The sequence below is a fragment of the Oncorhynchus nerka genome, unplaced genomic scaffold (assembly GCF_034236695.1).
Source record: "Oncorhynchus nerka isolate Pitt River unplaced genomic scaffold, Oner_Uvic_2.0 unplaced_scaffold_1102, whole genome shotgun sequence".
Classification (NCBI taxonomy): domain Eukaryota; kingdom Metazoa; phylum Chordata; class Actinopteri; order Salmoniformes; family Salmonidae; genus Oncorhynchus; species Oncorhynchus nerka.
Window position 1 is genome coordinate 41,223 of NW_027040216.1, and position 16,738 is coordinate 57,960.

Sequence of the window (16,738 nt, forward strand, 5' to 3'; positions counted from 1 at the left end):
ATAGATATATACCACGGACAGACACCTCTACCATAGATATATACCACGGACAGACACACCTCTACAATAGATATATACCACGGACAGACAGAGATATATACACACGGACAGACACACACCTCTACAATAGATATATACCACGGACAGACACACACCTCTACAATAGATATATACCACGGACAGACACACACGGACAGACACACCTCTACAATAGATATATACCACGGACAGACACACACCTCTACAATAGATATATACCACGGACAGACACACCTCTACAATAGATATATACCACGGACAGACACACACCTCTACAATAGATATATACCACGGACAGACACACACCTCTACAATAGATATATACCACGGACAGACACACACGGACAGACACACCTCTACAATAGATATATACCACGGACAGACACACACACACTACAATAGATATATATATACCACGGACAGACACCTCTACAATAGATATATACCACGGACACACACCTCTACAATAGATATATACCACGGACAGACACACCCTCTACAATAGATATATACCACGGACAGACACACACCTCTACAATAGATATATACCACGGACAGACACACCTCTACAATAGATATATACCACGGACAGACACCTCTACAATAGATATATACCACGGACAGACACACACCTCTACAATAGATATATACCACGGACAGACACACCTCTACAATAGATATATACCACGGACAGACACACACCTCTACAATAGATATATACCACGATATATACCACGACAGACACCTCTACAATAGATATATACCACGGACAGACACCTCTACAATAGATATAATAGATATATACCACAGGACAGACACACACCTCTACAATAGATATATACCACGGACAGACACACACCTCTACAATAGATATATACCACGGACAGACACACCTCTACAATAGATATATACCACGGACAGACACACCTCTACAATAGATATATACCACGGACAGACACACCTCTACAATAGATATATACCACGGACAGACACACACCTCTACAATAGATATATACCACGGACAGACACACACCTCTACAATAGATATATACCACGGACAGACACACCTCTACAATAGATATATACCACGGATATATACCACGGACAGACACACCTCTACAATAGATATATACCACGGACAGACACACCTCTACAATAGATATATACCACGGACAGACACACACCTCTACAATAGATATATACCACGGACAGACACACACCTCTACAATAGATATATACCACGGACAGACACACACCTCTACAATAGATATATACCACGGACAGACACACACCTCTACAATAGATATATACCACGGACAGACACACACCTCTACAATAGATATATACCACGGACAGACACCTCTACAATAGATATATACCACGGACAGACACCTCTACAATAGATATATACCACGGACAGACACACACCTCTACAATAGATATATACCACGGTGAGACACACACCTCTACAATAGATATATACCACGGACAGACACACACCTCTACAATAGATATATACCACGGACAATCCTCAGCAATCAACCCACAATACCCCATAATGACATCACAATACCCCATAATGACATCACAATACCCCATAATGACATCACAATACCCCATAATGACATCACAATACCCCATAATGACAAAGCGAAAACAGGTTTTTAGAAATGTTTGCAAATTTATTGAAAATAAAAAACAGAAATAACTTATTTACATAAGTATTCAGACCCTTTGCTATGAGACTTGAAATTGAGCTCCGGTGCCTCCTGTTTCCATTGATCATCCTTGAGATGTCTCTCCAACTTGATTGGAGTCCACCTGTGGTAAATTCAATTGATTGGAAAAGGCACACACCTGTCTATATAAGGTGTGCCTATAAGGCCACGAGGTCAAAGGAACTGCCTTAGAGCTCCAAGACAGGATTGTGTTGAGGCACAGATCTGGGGAAGGGTACCAAAAAATGTCGACAGCATTGAAGGCCCCCAAGAACACAGTGGCCTCTCTTATCCTTAAATGGAAGAGGTTTGGAACCACCAAGACGCTTCCTGGACCTGGCTGCTCGGCCAAACTGAGCAATCGGGGGAGAAGGGCCTTGGTCAGGGAGGTGACCAATAACCTGATGATCACCCTGGTAGAGCTCCAGAGTTCCTCTGTGGAGATGGGAGAAACTTCCAGAAGGACAACCACCTCTTCAGTACTCCACCAATCAGGCCTTTATGGTAGAGTGGCCAGACGGAAGCCACTCCTCAGTAAAAGGCACATGACAGCCTGCTTGTAGTTTGCCAAAAAGTCCCTAAAAGACTGACCATTAGAAACAAGATTTTCTGGTCTGATGAAACCAAGATTGAACTCTTTGACCTGAATGCCAAGCGTCACGTCTGGAGGAAACCTGGCACCATCCCTACAGTGAAGCATGGTAGCGGCAGGGTAGCCTAGAGCGTTGGGCTTGTAACCAAAAGGTTGCAAGTTCGAATCCCCGAGCTGACAAGGTACAAATCTGTCGTTCTGCCCCTGAACAGGCAGTTAACCCACTGTTCCTAGGCCATCATTGAAATAAGAATTTGTTCTTAACTGACTTGCCTAGTTAAATAAAGGTTTTTAAAAAATGGTGGTGGCAGCATCATGCTGTGGGGATGTTTCTCAGGGACTGAGAATTAGTCAATTAATCATCAAGCCGTTGACTAATTAAATCAGGTGTACCAGTTTAGGGTTAAGCAAAAGTTAAACTTCTTGAGGGAGAGGAGTGGGTTGGGAAACTCTGATCTTAATGACTGTGTTGAAGCCACCACCTCCATCTTGGCTCTCCCTCACCATTGTGTTGAAGCCAACACCTCCATCTTGGCTCTCCCCTACCATTGTGTTGAAGCCAACACCTCCATCTTGGCTCTCCCCCAACATTGTGTTGAAGCCAACACCTCCATCTTGGCTCTCCCCTACCATTGTGTTGAAGCCACCACCTCCATCTTGGCTCTCCACCACCATTGTGTTGAAGCCAACACCTCCATCTTGGCTCTCCCTCACCATTGTGTTGAAGCCACCACCTCCATCTTGGCTCTCCCCCAACATTGTGTTGAAGCCACCACCTCCATCTTGGCTCTCCCCCAACATTGTGTTGAAGCCACCACCTCCATCTTGGCTCTCCCCTACCATTGTGTTGAAGCCAACACCTCCATCTTGGCTCTCCCCTACCATTGTGTTGAAGCCAACACCTCCATCTTGGCTCTCCACCACCATTGTGTTGAAGCCAACACCTCCATCTTGGCTCTCCCTCACCATTGTGTTGAAGCAAACACCTCCATCTTGGCTCTCCCTCACCATTGTGTTGAAGCCACCACCTCCATCTTGGCTCTCCCCCAACATTGTGTTGAAGCCAACACCTCCATCTTGGCTCTCCCCCAACATTGTGTTGAAGCCAACACCTCCATCTTGGCTCTCCCCTACCATTGTGTTGAAGCCAACACCTCCATCTTGGCTCTCCCCTAACATTGTGTTGAAGCCAACACCTCCATCTTGGCTCTCCACCACCATTGTGTTGAAGCCAACACCTCCATCTTGGCTCTCCCCCAACATTGTGTTGAAGCCAACACCTCCATCTTGGCTCTCCACCACCATTGTGTTGAAGCCAACACCTCCATCTTGGCTCTCCACCACCATTGTGTTGAAGCCAACACCTCCATCTTGGCTCTCCCCCAACATTGTGTTGAAGCCAACACCTCCATCTTGGCTCTCCCCCAACATTGTGTTGAAGCCACCACCTCCATCTTGGCTCTCCCCTACCATTGTGTTGAAGCCAACACCTCCATCTTGGCTCTCCCCTAACATTGTGTTGAAGCCAACACCTCCATCTTGGCTCTCCACCACCATTGTGTTGAAGCAAACACCTCCATCTTGGCTCTCCCCCAACATTGTGTTGAAGCCAACACCTCCATCTTGGCTCTCCACCACCATTGTGTTGAAGCCAACACCTCCATCTTGGCTCTCCACCACCATTGTGTTGAAGCCAACACCTCCATCTTGGCTCTCCCCCAACATTGTGTTGAAGCCAACACCTCCATCTTGGCTCTCCCCCACCATTGTGTTGAAGCCACCACCTCCATCTTGGCTCTCCCCCAACATTGTGTTGAAGCCACCACCTCCATCTTGGCTCTCCCCCAACATTGTGTTGAAGCCACCACCTCCATCTTGGCTCTCCCCCAACATTGTGTTGAAGCCACCACCTCCATCTTGGCTCTCCACCACCATTGTGTTGAAGCCAACACCTCCATCTTGGCTCTCCCTCACCATTGTGTTGAAGCCAACACCTCCATCTTGGCTCTCCCCCAACATTGTGTTGAAGCCAACACCTCCATCTTGGCTCTCCACCACCATTGTGTTGAAGCCAACACCTCCATCTTGGCTCTCCCCCAACATTGTGTTGAAGCCAACACCTCCATCTTGGCTCTCCCCCACCATTGTGTTGAAGCCAACACCTCCATCTTGGCTCTCCCCCAACATTGTGTTGAAGCCACCACCTCCATCTTGGCTCTCCCCCAACATTGTGTTGAAGCCACCACCTCCATCTTGGCTCTCCCCCAACATTGTGTTGAAGCCAACACCTCCATCTTGGCTCTCCACCACCATTGTGTTGAAGCCACCACCTCCATCTTGGCTCTCCACCACCATTGTGTTGAAGCCAACACCTCTATCTTGGCTCTCCCTCACCATTGTGTTGAAGCCAACACCTCCATCTTGGCTCTCCCTCACCATTGTGTTGAAGCCAACACCTCCATCTTGGCTCTCCCTCACCATTGTGTTGAAGCCACCACCTCCATCTTGGCTCTCCACCACCATTGTGTTGAAGCCACCACCTCCATCTTGGCTCTCCACCACCATTGTGTTGAAGCCAACACCTCCATCTTGGCTCTCCCCCAACATTGTGTTGAAGCCAACACCTCCATCTTGGCTCTCCCCCAACATTGTACGTTTGCAGGAAGCTATATAAATGCATGTATTAATGTCTACATTAATGTATACCATGTTTATTCTCTTACAGACACCTTAATGCATACTGTACGTTATATTATGCTAAACATGATGGATGTTTAATAACACCAGGTGTAACGGTACGTCTTCCTGTCCAGGGACTGTGTAGTGAAGGGCCGTCCATTCCACCTGTACAGACTGCTGCTGCAGTATCATGAACCAGAACTCTGCTCCTTCCTCGACACCAAGAAGATCACCCCAGACTCCTACACTATACACTGGGTATGTCTATCTAACCCCAGACTGGGTATGTCTATCTAACCCCAGACTGGGTATGTCTATCTAACCCCAGACTCCTACACTATACACTGGGTATGTCTATCTAACCCCAGACTCCTACACTATACACTGGGTATGTCTACCTAACCCCAGACTCCTACACTATACACTGGGTATGTCTACCTAACCCCAGACTCCTACACTATACACTGGGTATGTCTATCTAACCCCAGACTGGGTATGTCTATCTAACCCCAGACTGGGTATGTCTATCTAACCCCAGACTCCTACACTATACACTGGGTATGTCTATCTAACCCCAGACTGGGTATGTCTATCTAACCCCAGACTCCTACACTCTACACTGGGTATGTCTATCTAACCCCAGACTCCTACACTATACACTGGGTATGTCTATCTAACCCCAGACTCCTACACTATACACTGGGTATGTCTATCTAACCCCAGACTCCTACACTATACACTGGGTATGTCTATCTAACCCCAGACTCCTACACTATACACTGGGTATGTCTATCTAACCCCAGACTCCTACACTATACACTGGGTATGTCTATCTAACCCCAGACTGGGTATGTCTATCTAACCCCAGACTGGGTATGTCTATCTAACCCCAGACTGGGTATGTCTATCTAACCCCAGAATCCTACACTATACACTGGGTATGTCTATCTAACCCCAGACTGGGTATGTCTATCTAACCCCAGACTGGGTATGTCTATCTAACCCCAGACTGGGTATGTCTATCTAACCCCAGACTGGGTATGTCTACCTAACCCCAGACTGGGTATGTCTATCTAACCCCAGACTGGGTATGTCTACCTAACCCCAGACTGGGTATGTCCATCTAACCCCAGACTGGGTATGTCCATCTAACCCCAGACTGGGTATGTCTATCTAACCCCAGACTCCTACACTCTACACTGGGTATGTCTATCTAACCCCAGACTGGGTATGTCTATCTAACCCCAGACTGGGAATGTCTATCTAACCCCAGACTGGGTATGTCTATCTAACCCCAGACTCCTACACTCTACACTGGGTATGTCTATCTAACCCCAGACTGGGTATGTCTATCTAACCCCAGACTCCTACACTATACACTGGGTATGTCTATCTAACCCCAGACTGGGTATGTCTATCTAACCCCAGACTCCTACACTATACACTGGGTATGTCTACCTAACCCCAGACTCCTACACTCTACACTGGGTATGTCTATCTAACCCCAGACTCCTACACTATACACTGGGTATGTCTATCTAACCCCAGACTGGGTATGTCTATCTAACCCCAGACTGGGTATGTCTATCTAACCCCAGACTGGGTATGTCCATCTAACCCCAGACTCCTACACTATACACTGGGTATGTCTATCTAACCCCAGACTCCTACACTATACACTGGGTATGTCTATCTAACCCCAGACTGGGTATGTCTATCTAACCCCAGACTGGGTATGTCTATCTAACCCCAGACTGGGTATGTCTATCTAACCCCAGACTCCTACACAATACACTGGGTATGTCTATCTAACCCCAGACTCCTACACTATACACTGGGTATGTCTACCTAACCCCAGACTGGGTATGTCTATCTAACCCCAGACTGGGTATGTCTATCTAACCCCAGACTGGGTATGTCTATCTAACCCCAGACTGGGTATGTCTATCTAACCCCAGACTGGGTATGTCTACCTAACCCCAGACTGGGTATGTCTACCTAACCCCAGACTGGGTATGTCTACCTAACCCCAGACTGGGTATGTCTACCTAACCCCAGACTGGGTATGTCTACCTAACCCCAGACTGGGTATGTCTACCTAACCCCAGACTGGGTATGTCTACCTAACCCCAGACTGGGTATGTCTACCTAACCCCAGACTGGGTATGTCTACCTAACCCCAGACTGGGTATGTCTACCTAACCCCATACTGGGTATGTCTATCTAACCCCAGACTGGGTATGTCTACCTAACCCCAGACTGGGTATGTCTATCTAACCCCAGACTGGGTATGTCTACCTAACCCCAGACTGGGTATGTCTACCTAACCCCAGACTGGGTATGTCTATCTAACCCCAGACTCCTACACTATACACTGGGTATGTCTACCTAACCCCAGACTGGGTATGTCTATCTAACCCCAGACTGGGTATGTCTACCTAACCCCAGACTGGGTATGTCTATCTAACCCCAGACTGGGTATGTCTACCTAACCCCAGACTGGGTATGTCTACCTAACCCCAGACTGGGTATGTCTATCTAACCCCAGACTGGGTATGTCTATCTAACCCCAGACTGGGTATGTCTATCTAACCCCAGACTGGGTATGTCTATCTAACCCCAGACTGGGTATGTCTACCTAACCCCAGACTGGGTATGTCTATCTAACCCCAGACTGGGTATGTCTATCTAACCCCAGACTGGGTATGTCAGTACAGCCTATTTGGTTTTCAATGTTCCCTTGCAGTAGGATGATGGATTGTGACTGGTATGTTGTGTATCCTACAGCTAGGCAGTCTGTTCTCCAGTCACTGCCTACCAGAGGTGACTCAGGCCATGTGGGACTTTTACCTCCAACAGGCTGACCCTTTCCTCATCTTCTTCCTCCTGCTCATCATCCTCGTCAATGCCAAGTACCCACTATTACAACATATTCATAATACAAACCAGATTACAACACATAGCTACCGCAAATTACTATCACAAACTGATCAATACCAGGTCTTCAGTGATATTACATTATTACTGTTTGTTCCCCCCCTAGAGATAACATCCTGTTTGTTCCCCCCTAGAGATAACATCCTGTTTGTTCCCCCCTAGAGATAACATCCTGTTTGTTCCCCATCCTGTTTGTTCCCCCTAGAGATAACATCCTGTTTGTTCCCCCCTAGAGATAACATCCTGTTTGTTCCCCCTAGAGATAACATTTGTTCCCCCTAGAGATAACATCCTGTTTGTCCCCCTAGAGATAACATCCTGTTTGTTCCTCCCTAGAGATAACATCCTGTTTGTTCCCCCATAGAGATAACATCCTGTTTGTCCCCCCTAGAGATAACATCCTGTTTGTTCCCCCTCTAGAGATAACATCCTGTTTGTTCCCCCCCTAGAGATAACATCCTGTTTGTCCCCCCTAGAGATAACATCCTGTTTGTCCCCCCCCTAGAGATAACATCCTGTTTGTTCCCCCTAGAGATAACATCCTGTTTGTTCCCCCTAGAGATAACATCCTGTTTGTTCCCCCTAGAGATAACATCCTGTTTGTTCCCCCTAGAGATAACATCCTGTTTGTTCCCCCTAGAGATAACATCCTGTTTGTTCCCCCCTAGAGATAACATCCTGTTTGTTTCCCCTAGAGATAACATCCTGTTTGTTCCCCCTAGAGATAACATCCTGTTTGTTCCCCCCTAGAGATAACATCCTGTTTGTTCCCCCCTAGAGATAACATCCTGTTTGTTCCCCCCTAGAGATAACATCCTGTTTGTTCCCCCCTAGAGATAACATCCTGTTTGTTCCCCCTAGAGATAACATCCTGTTTGTTCCCCCTAGAGATAACATCCTGTTTGTTCCCCCCCTAGAGATAACATCCTGTTTGTTCCCCCCTAGAGATAACATCCTGTTTGTTCCCCCTAGAGATAACATCCTGTTTGTTCCCCCTAGAGATAACATCCTGTTTGTTCCCCCTAGAGATAACATCCTGTTTGTTCCCCCCTAGAGATAACATCCTGTTTGTTCCCCCTAGAGATAACATCCTGTTTGTTCCCCCTAGAGATAACATCCTGTTTGTTCCCCCCTAGAGATAACATCCTGTTTGTTCCCCCCCTAGAGATAACATCCTGTTTGTTCCCCCTAGAGATAACATCCTGTTTGTTCCCCCCTAACATCCTGAGATAACATCCTGTTTGTTCCCCCTAGAGATAACATCCTGTTTGTTCCCCCTAGAGATAACATCCTGTTTGTTCCCCCTAGAGATAACATCCTGTTTGTTCCCCCTAGAGATAACATCCTGTTTGTTCCCCCTAGAGATAACATCCTGTTTGTTTGTTCCCCCCCTAGAGATAACATCCTGTTTGTTCCCCCTATAACATCCTGAGATAACATCCTGTTTGTTCCCCCTAGAGATAACATCCTGTTTGTTCCCCCTAGAGATAACATCCTGTTTGTTCCCCCATCCTGTTTGTTCCCCCCTAGAGATAACATCCTGTTTGTTCCCCCCTAGAGATAACATCCTGTTTGTTCCCCCCCTAGAGATAACATCCTGTTTGTTCCCCCCTAGAGATAACATCCTGTTTGTTCCCCCCTAGAGATAACATCCTGTTTGTTCCCCCTAGAGATAACATCCTGTTTGTTCCCCCTAGAGATAACATCCTGTTTGTTCCCCCTAGAGATAACATCCTGTTTGTTCCCCCTAGAGATAACATCCTGTTTGTTCCCCCCTAGAGATAACATCCTGTTTGTTCCCCCTAGAGATAACATCCTGTTTGTTCCCCCTAGAGATAACATCCTGTTTGTTCCCCCCTAGAGATAACATCCTGTTTGTTCCCCCCTAGAGATAACATCCTGTTTGTTCCCCCTAGAGATAACATCCTGTTTGTTCCCCCTAGAGATAACATCCTGTTTGTTCCCCCCTAGAGATAACATCCTGTTTGTTCCCCCCTAGAGATAACATCCTGTTTGTTCCCCCCCTAGAGATAACATCCTGTTTGTTCCCCCATCCTGTTTGTTCCCCCTAGAGATAACATCCTGTTTGTTCCCCCTAGAGATAACATCCTGTTTGTTCCCCCCTAGAGATAACATCCTGTTTGTTCCCCCCCTAGAGATAACATCCTGTTTGTTCCCCCTAGAGATAACATCCTGTTTGTTCCCCCCCCTAGAGATAACATCCTGTTTGTTCCCCCTAGAGATAACATCCTGTTTGTTCCCCCTAGAGATAACATCCTGTTTGTTCCCCCTAGAGATAACATCCTGTTTGTTCCCCCTAGAGATAACATCCTGTTTGTTCCCCCTAGAGATAACATCCTGTTTGTTCCCCCCTAGAGATAACATCCTGTTTGTTCCCCCCTAGAGATAACATCCTGTTTGTTCCCCCCTAGAGATAACATCCTGTTTGTTCCCCCTAGAGATAACATCCTGTTTGTTCCCCCCTAGAGATAACATCCTGTTTGTTCCCCCTAGAGATAACATCCTGTTTGTTACCCCCCTAGAGATAACATCCTGTTTGTTACCCCCTAGAGATAACATCCTGTTTGTTACCCCCTAGAGATAACATCCTGTTTGTTACCCCCTAGAGATAACATCCTGTTTGTTACCCCCTAGAGATAACATCCTGTTTGTTACCCCCTAGAGATAACATCCTGTTTGTTACCCCCTAGAGATAACATCCTGTTTGTTACCCCCTAGAGATAACATCCTGTTTGTTACCCCCTAGAGATAACATCCTGTTTGTTACCCCCATCCTGTTTGTTACCCCCCAGAGATAACATCCTGTTTGTTACCCCCTAGAGATAACATCCTGTTTGTTCCCCCTAGAGATAACATCCTGTTTGTTCCCCTAGAGATAACATCCTGTTTGTTCCCCCTGAGATAACATCCTGTTTGTTCCCCCCTCAGAGATAACATCCTGTTTGTTCCCCCCTAGAGATAACATCCTGTTTGTTCCCCCTAGAGATAACATCCTGTTTGTTCCCCCCGAGAGATAACATCCTGTTTGTTCCCCCCTAGAGATAACATCCTGTTTGTTCCCCCCTAGAGATAACATCCTGTTTGTTCCCCCTAGAGATAACATCCTGTTTGTTCCCCCCCTAGAGATAACATCCTGTTTGTTCCCCCTAGAGATAACATCCTGTTTGTTCCCCCTAGAGATCCTGTTTGTTCCCCCTAGAACATCCTGTTTGTTCCCCCCCTAGAGATAACATCCTGTTTGTTCCCCCTAGAGATAACATCCTGTTTGAGATTCCCCCCCTAGAGATAACATCCTGTTTGTTCCCCCTAGAGATAACATCCTGTTTGTTCCCCCTAGAGATAACATCCTGTTTGTTCCCCCCTAGAGATAACATCCTGTTTGTTCCCCCCTAGAGATAACATCCTGTTTGTTCCCCCTAGAGATAACATCCTGTTTGTTCCCCCCTAGAGATAACATCCTGTTTGTTCCCCCCCCCCTAGAGATAACATCCTGTTTGTTCCCCCCTAGAGATAACATCCTGTTTGTTCCCCCCTAGAGATAACATCCTGTTTGTTCCCCCCTAGAGATAACATCCTGTTTGTTCCCCCCTAGAGATAACATCCTGTTTGTTCCCCCCTAGAGATAACATCCTGTTTGTTCCCCCCTAGAGATAACATCCTGTTTGTTCCCCCCTAGAGATAACATCCTGTTTGTTCCCCCCTAGAGATAACATCCTGTTTGTTCCCCCTAGAGATAACATCCTGTTTGTTCCCCCTAGAGATAACATCCTGTTTGTTCCCCCCCTAGAGATAACATCCTGTTTGTTCCCCCTAGAGATAACATCCTGTTTGTTCCCCCCCTAGAGATAACATCCTGTTTGTTTCCCCTAGAGATAACATCCTGTTTGTTCCCCCCAAGAGATAACATCCTGTTTGTTCCCCCCTAGAGATAACATCCTGTTTGTTCCCCCTAGAGATAACATCCTGTTTGTTCCCCCCCTAGAGATAACATCCTGTTTGTTCCCCCCTAGAGATAACATCCTGTTTGTTCCCCCTAGAGATAACATCCTGTTTGTTCCCCCCTGAGATAACATCCTGTTTGTTCCCCCTAGAGATAACATCCTGTTTGTTCCCCATCCTAGAGATAACATCCTGTTTGTTCCCCCTAGAGATAACATCCTGTTTGTTCCCCCTAGAGATAACATCCTGTTTGTTCCCCCCTAGAGATAACATCCTGTTTGTTCCCCCCTAGAGATAACATCCTGTTTGTTCCCCTAGAGATAACATCCTGTTTGTTCCCCCTAGAGATAACATCCTGTTTGTTCCCCCCCCCCTGAGAGATAACATCCTGTTTGATCCCCCCCCCTAGAGATAACATCCTGTTTGTTCCCCCCTAGAGATAACATCCTGTTTGTTCCCCCCCTAGAGATAACATCCTGTTTGTTCCCCCCTAGAGATAACATCCTGTTTGTTCCCCCTAGAGATAACATCCTGTTTGTTCCCCCTAGAGATAACATCCTGTTTGTTCCCCCTAGAGATAACATCCTGTTTGTTCCCCCCTAGAGATAACATCCTGTTTGTTCCCCCTAGAGATAACATCCTGTTTGTTCCCCCCTAGAGATAACATCCTGTTTGTTCCCCCCTAGAGATAACATCCTGTTTGTTCCCCCCTAGAGATAACATCCTGTTTGTTCCCCCCTAGAGATAACATCCTGTTTGTTCCCCCCTAGAGATAACATCCTGTTTGTTCCCCCCTAGAGATAACATCCTGTTTGTTCCCCCCCTAGAGATAACATCCTGTTTGTTCCCCCCTAGAGATAACATCCTGTTTGTTCCCCCCTAGAGATAACATCCTGTTTGTTCCCCCTAGAGATAACATCCTGTTTGTTCCCCCCCCTAGAGATAACATCCTGTTTGTTCCCCCCTAGAGATAACATCCTGTTTGTTCCCCCCTAGAGATAACATCCTGTTTGTTCCCCCCTAGAGATAACATCCTGTTTGTTCCCCCCCTAGAGATAACATCCTGTTTGTTCCCCCTAGAGATAACATCCTGTTTGTTCCCCCCTAGAGATAACATCCTGTTTGTTCCCCCTAGAGATAACATCCTGTTTGTTCCCCCCCTAGAGATAACATCCTGTTTGTTCCCCCCTAGAGATAACATCCTGTTTGTTCCCCCCTAGAGATAACATCCTGTTTGTTCCCCCTAGAGATAACATCCTGTTTGTTCCCCCCTAGAGATAACATCCTGTTTGTTCCCCCCTAGAGATAACATCCTGTTTGTTCCCCCTAGAGATAACATCCTGTTTGTTCCCCCCTAGAGATAACATCCTGTTTGTTCCCCCCTAGAGATAACATCCTGTTTGTTCCCCCCTAGAGATAACATCCTGTTTGTTCCCCCTAGAGATAACATCCTGTTTGTTCCCCCTAGAGATAACATCCTGTTTGTTCCCCCTAGAGATAACATCCTGTTTGTTCCCCCCTAGAGATAACATCCTGTTTGTTCCCCCCTAGAGATAACATCCTGTTTGTTCCCCCTAGAGATAACATCCTGTTTGTTCCCCCCTAGAGATAACATCCTGTTTGTTCCCCCTAGAGATAACATCCTGTTTGTTCCCCCTAGAGATAACATCCTGTTTGTTCCCCCCTGAGATAACATCCTGTTTGTTCCCCCCTAGAGATAACATCCTGTTTGTTCCCCCTAGAGATAACATCCTGTTTGTTCCCCCTAGAGATAACATCCTGTTTGTTCCCCCCCTAGAGATAACATCCTGTTTGTTCCCCCCCCCCTAGAGATAACATCCTGTTTGTTCCCCCCCTAGAGATAACATCCTGTTTGTTCCCCCCTAGAGATAACATCCTGTTTGTTCCCCCCTAGAGATAACATCCTGTTTGTTCCCCCCTAGAGATAACATCCTGTTTGTTCCCCCCTAGAGATAACATCCTGTTTGTTCCCCCCCCCCCTAGAGATAACATCCTGTTTGTTCCCCCTAGAGATAACATCCTGTTTGTTCCCCCCTAGAGATAACATCCTGTTTGTTCCCCCTAGAGATAACATCCTGTTTGTTCCCCCTAGAGATAACATCCTGTTTGTTCCCCCCTAGAGATAACATCCTGTTTGTTCCCCCTAGAGATAACATCCTGTTTGTTCCCCCCCCTAGAGATAACATCCTGTTTGTTCCCCCTAGAGATAACATCCTGTTTGTTCCCCCTAGAGATAACATCCTGTTTGTTCCCCCCTAGAGATAACATCCTGTTTGTTCCCCCTAGAGATAACATCCTGTTTGTTCCCCCTAGAGATAACATCCTGTTTGTTCCCCCTAGAGATAACATCCTGTTTGTTCCCCCCTAGAGATAACATCCTGTTTGTTCCCCCTAGAGATAACATCCTGTTTGTTCCCCCCTAGAGATAACATCCTGTTTGTTCCCCCCTAGAGATAACATCCTGTTTGTTCCCCCTAGAGATAACATTGTTTGTTCCCCCTAGAGATAACATCCTGTTTGTTCCCCCCTAGAGATAACATCCTGTTTGTTTGAGATAACATCCTGTTTGTTCCCCCTAGAGATAACATCCTGTTTGTTCCCCCCTAGAGATAACATCCTGTTTGTTCCCCCTAGAGATAACATCCTGTTTGTTCCCCCCTAGAGATAACATCCTGTTTGTTCCCCCCTAGAGATAACATCCTGTTTGTTCCCCCTAGAGATAACATCCTGTTTGTTCCCCCCTAGAGATAACATCCTGTTTGTTCCCCCCTAGAGATAACATCCTGTTTGTTCCCCCTAGAGATAACATCCTGTTTGTTTCCCCCTAGAGATAACATCCTGTTTGTTCCCCCCTAGAGATAACATCCTGTTTGTTCTCCCCTAGAGATAACATCCTGTTTGTTCCCCCAGAGATAACATCCTGTTTGTTCCCCCCCAGAGATAACATCCTGTTTGTTCCCCCCTAGAGATAACATCCTGTTTGTTCCCCCTAGAGATAACATCCTGTTTGTTCCCCCTAGAGATAACATCCTGTTTGTTCCCCCCAGAGATAACATCCTGTTTGTTCCCCCCCAGAGATAACATCCTGTTTGTTCCCCCCTAGAGATAACATCCTGTTTGTTCCCCCTAGAGATAACATCCTGTTTGTTCCCCCTAGAGATAACATCCTGTTTGTTCCCCCCTAGAGATAACATCCTGTTTGTTCCCCCTAGAGATAACATCCTGTTTGTTCCCCCTAGAGATAACATCCTGTTTGTTCCCCCTAGAGATAACATCCTGTTTGGTCCCCCTAGAGATAACATCCTGTTTGTTCCCCCTAGAGATAACATCCTGTTTGTTCCCCCTAGAGATAACATCCTGTTTGTTCCCCCCTAGAGATAACATCCTGTTTGTTCCCCCTAGAGATAACATCCTGTTTGTTCCCCCTAGAGATAACATCCTGTTTGTTCCCCCCTAGAGATAACATCCTGTTTGTGCCCCCTAGAGGTAACATCCTGTTTGTTCCCCCCTAGAGATAACATCCTGTCTGTTCCCCCTAGAGAACATCCTGTTTGTTCCCTCCCTAGAGATAACATCCTGTTTGTTCCCCCCTAGAGATAACATCCTGTTTGTTCCCCCTAGAGATAACATCCTGTTTGTTCCCCCCTAGAGATAACATCCTGTTTGTTCCCCCCTAGAGATAACATCCTGTTTGTTCCCCCCCTAGAGATAACATCCTGTTTGTTCCCTCCCTAGAGATAACATCCTGCAACAAGAAGGGGACAGTAAAGAAGATATCATTAGTAAGTTATCTGCTTCCGGATTCAGCTTCTAGGCTGCTGTGTGTTGAATGCAGGGTTCTAACCTGTGTGTTTGTTACAGAGATGTTGGAGGACTCTCCTGCCCTGTTAGAGGCTGATGATATAGAAGACCTGTTCTCTCTGGCACAGTATTACTGGAGCAAGACCCCTCTGTCTCTCAGAAAGGTAAAGTACTGTTATGGGTCCCTCCTTATACAGCTGGCACGGGGCCCTGCTCAATACAGCTGGCACGTGGGCCCTGCTCAATACAGCTGGCACGTGGCCCTGCTCAATACAGCTGGCACGGGGCCCTGCTCAATACAGCTGGCACGGGGCCCTGCTCAATACAGCTGGCATGTGGCCCTGCTCAATACAGGGCGAATACCTTACTGTAAAATGCTTACTTTCAAGCTCTTATAAGTTTTCAGAATATAGAGTTAAGAAAATACTTACCTAAATAAAGTCAACAAAAAAAAAGACAAAGTAACACAGAATAACGAGGATACAGGGGGTGCCGGTACCGAGTCAGTGTGTAGGTTATATACAGGGGGTGCCGGTACAGAGTCAGTGTGGAGGTTATATACAGGGGGTGCCGGTACCGAGTCAGTGTGTAGGTTATATACAGGGGGTGCCGGTACAGAGTCAGTGTGGAGGTTATATACAGTGTGGAGGTTATATACAGGGGGTGCCGGTACAGAGTCAGTGTGGAGGTTATATACAGGGGGTGCCGGTACCGAGTCAGTGTGGAGGTTATATACAGGGGGTGCCGGTACCGAGTCAGTGTGGAGGTTATATACAGGGGGTGCCGGTACCGAGTCAGTGTGGAGGTTATATACAGGGGGTGCCGGTATACAGGGGGGTGCCGGTACCGAGTCAGTCAGGTGTGGAGGTTATATACAGGGGGTGCCGGTTATATACAGGGGTGCCGGTACCGGTGTGTCAGTGTGGAGGTTATATACAGGGGGTGCCGGTACCGAGTCAGTGAGGTTATATACAGGGGGTGGAGGCTATAC

At 46.8% G+C, this 16,738-nt stretch overlaps 1 protein-coding gene across 1 annotated transcript in view; it reads left to right on the forward strand.

Moving 5' to 3' along the window:
* tbc1d23 (TBC1 domain family, member 23) overlaps positions 1-16,738 on the forward strand; it is a gene marked incomplete at its 5' end in the record, with an annotated part of 70,478 nt that overhangs the window by 10,096 nt on the left and 43,644 nt on the right. The window contains 4 exons of the mRNA XM_065016172.1: positions 5,163-5,286; positions 7,816-7,940; positions 15,682-15,728; positions 15,808-15,911. Coding sequence (XP_064872244.1) covers positions 5,163-5,286; positions 7,816-7,940; positions 15,682-15,728; positions 15,808-15,911 — 400 coding nt within the window. The remainder of the gene's footprint in view (positions 1-5,162; positions 5,287-7,815; positions 7,941-15,681; positions 15,729-15,807; positions 15,912-16,738) is intronic.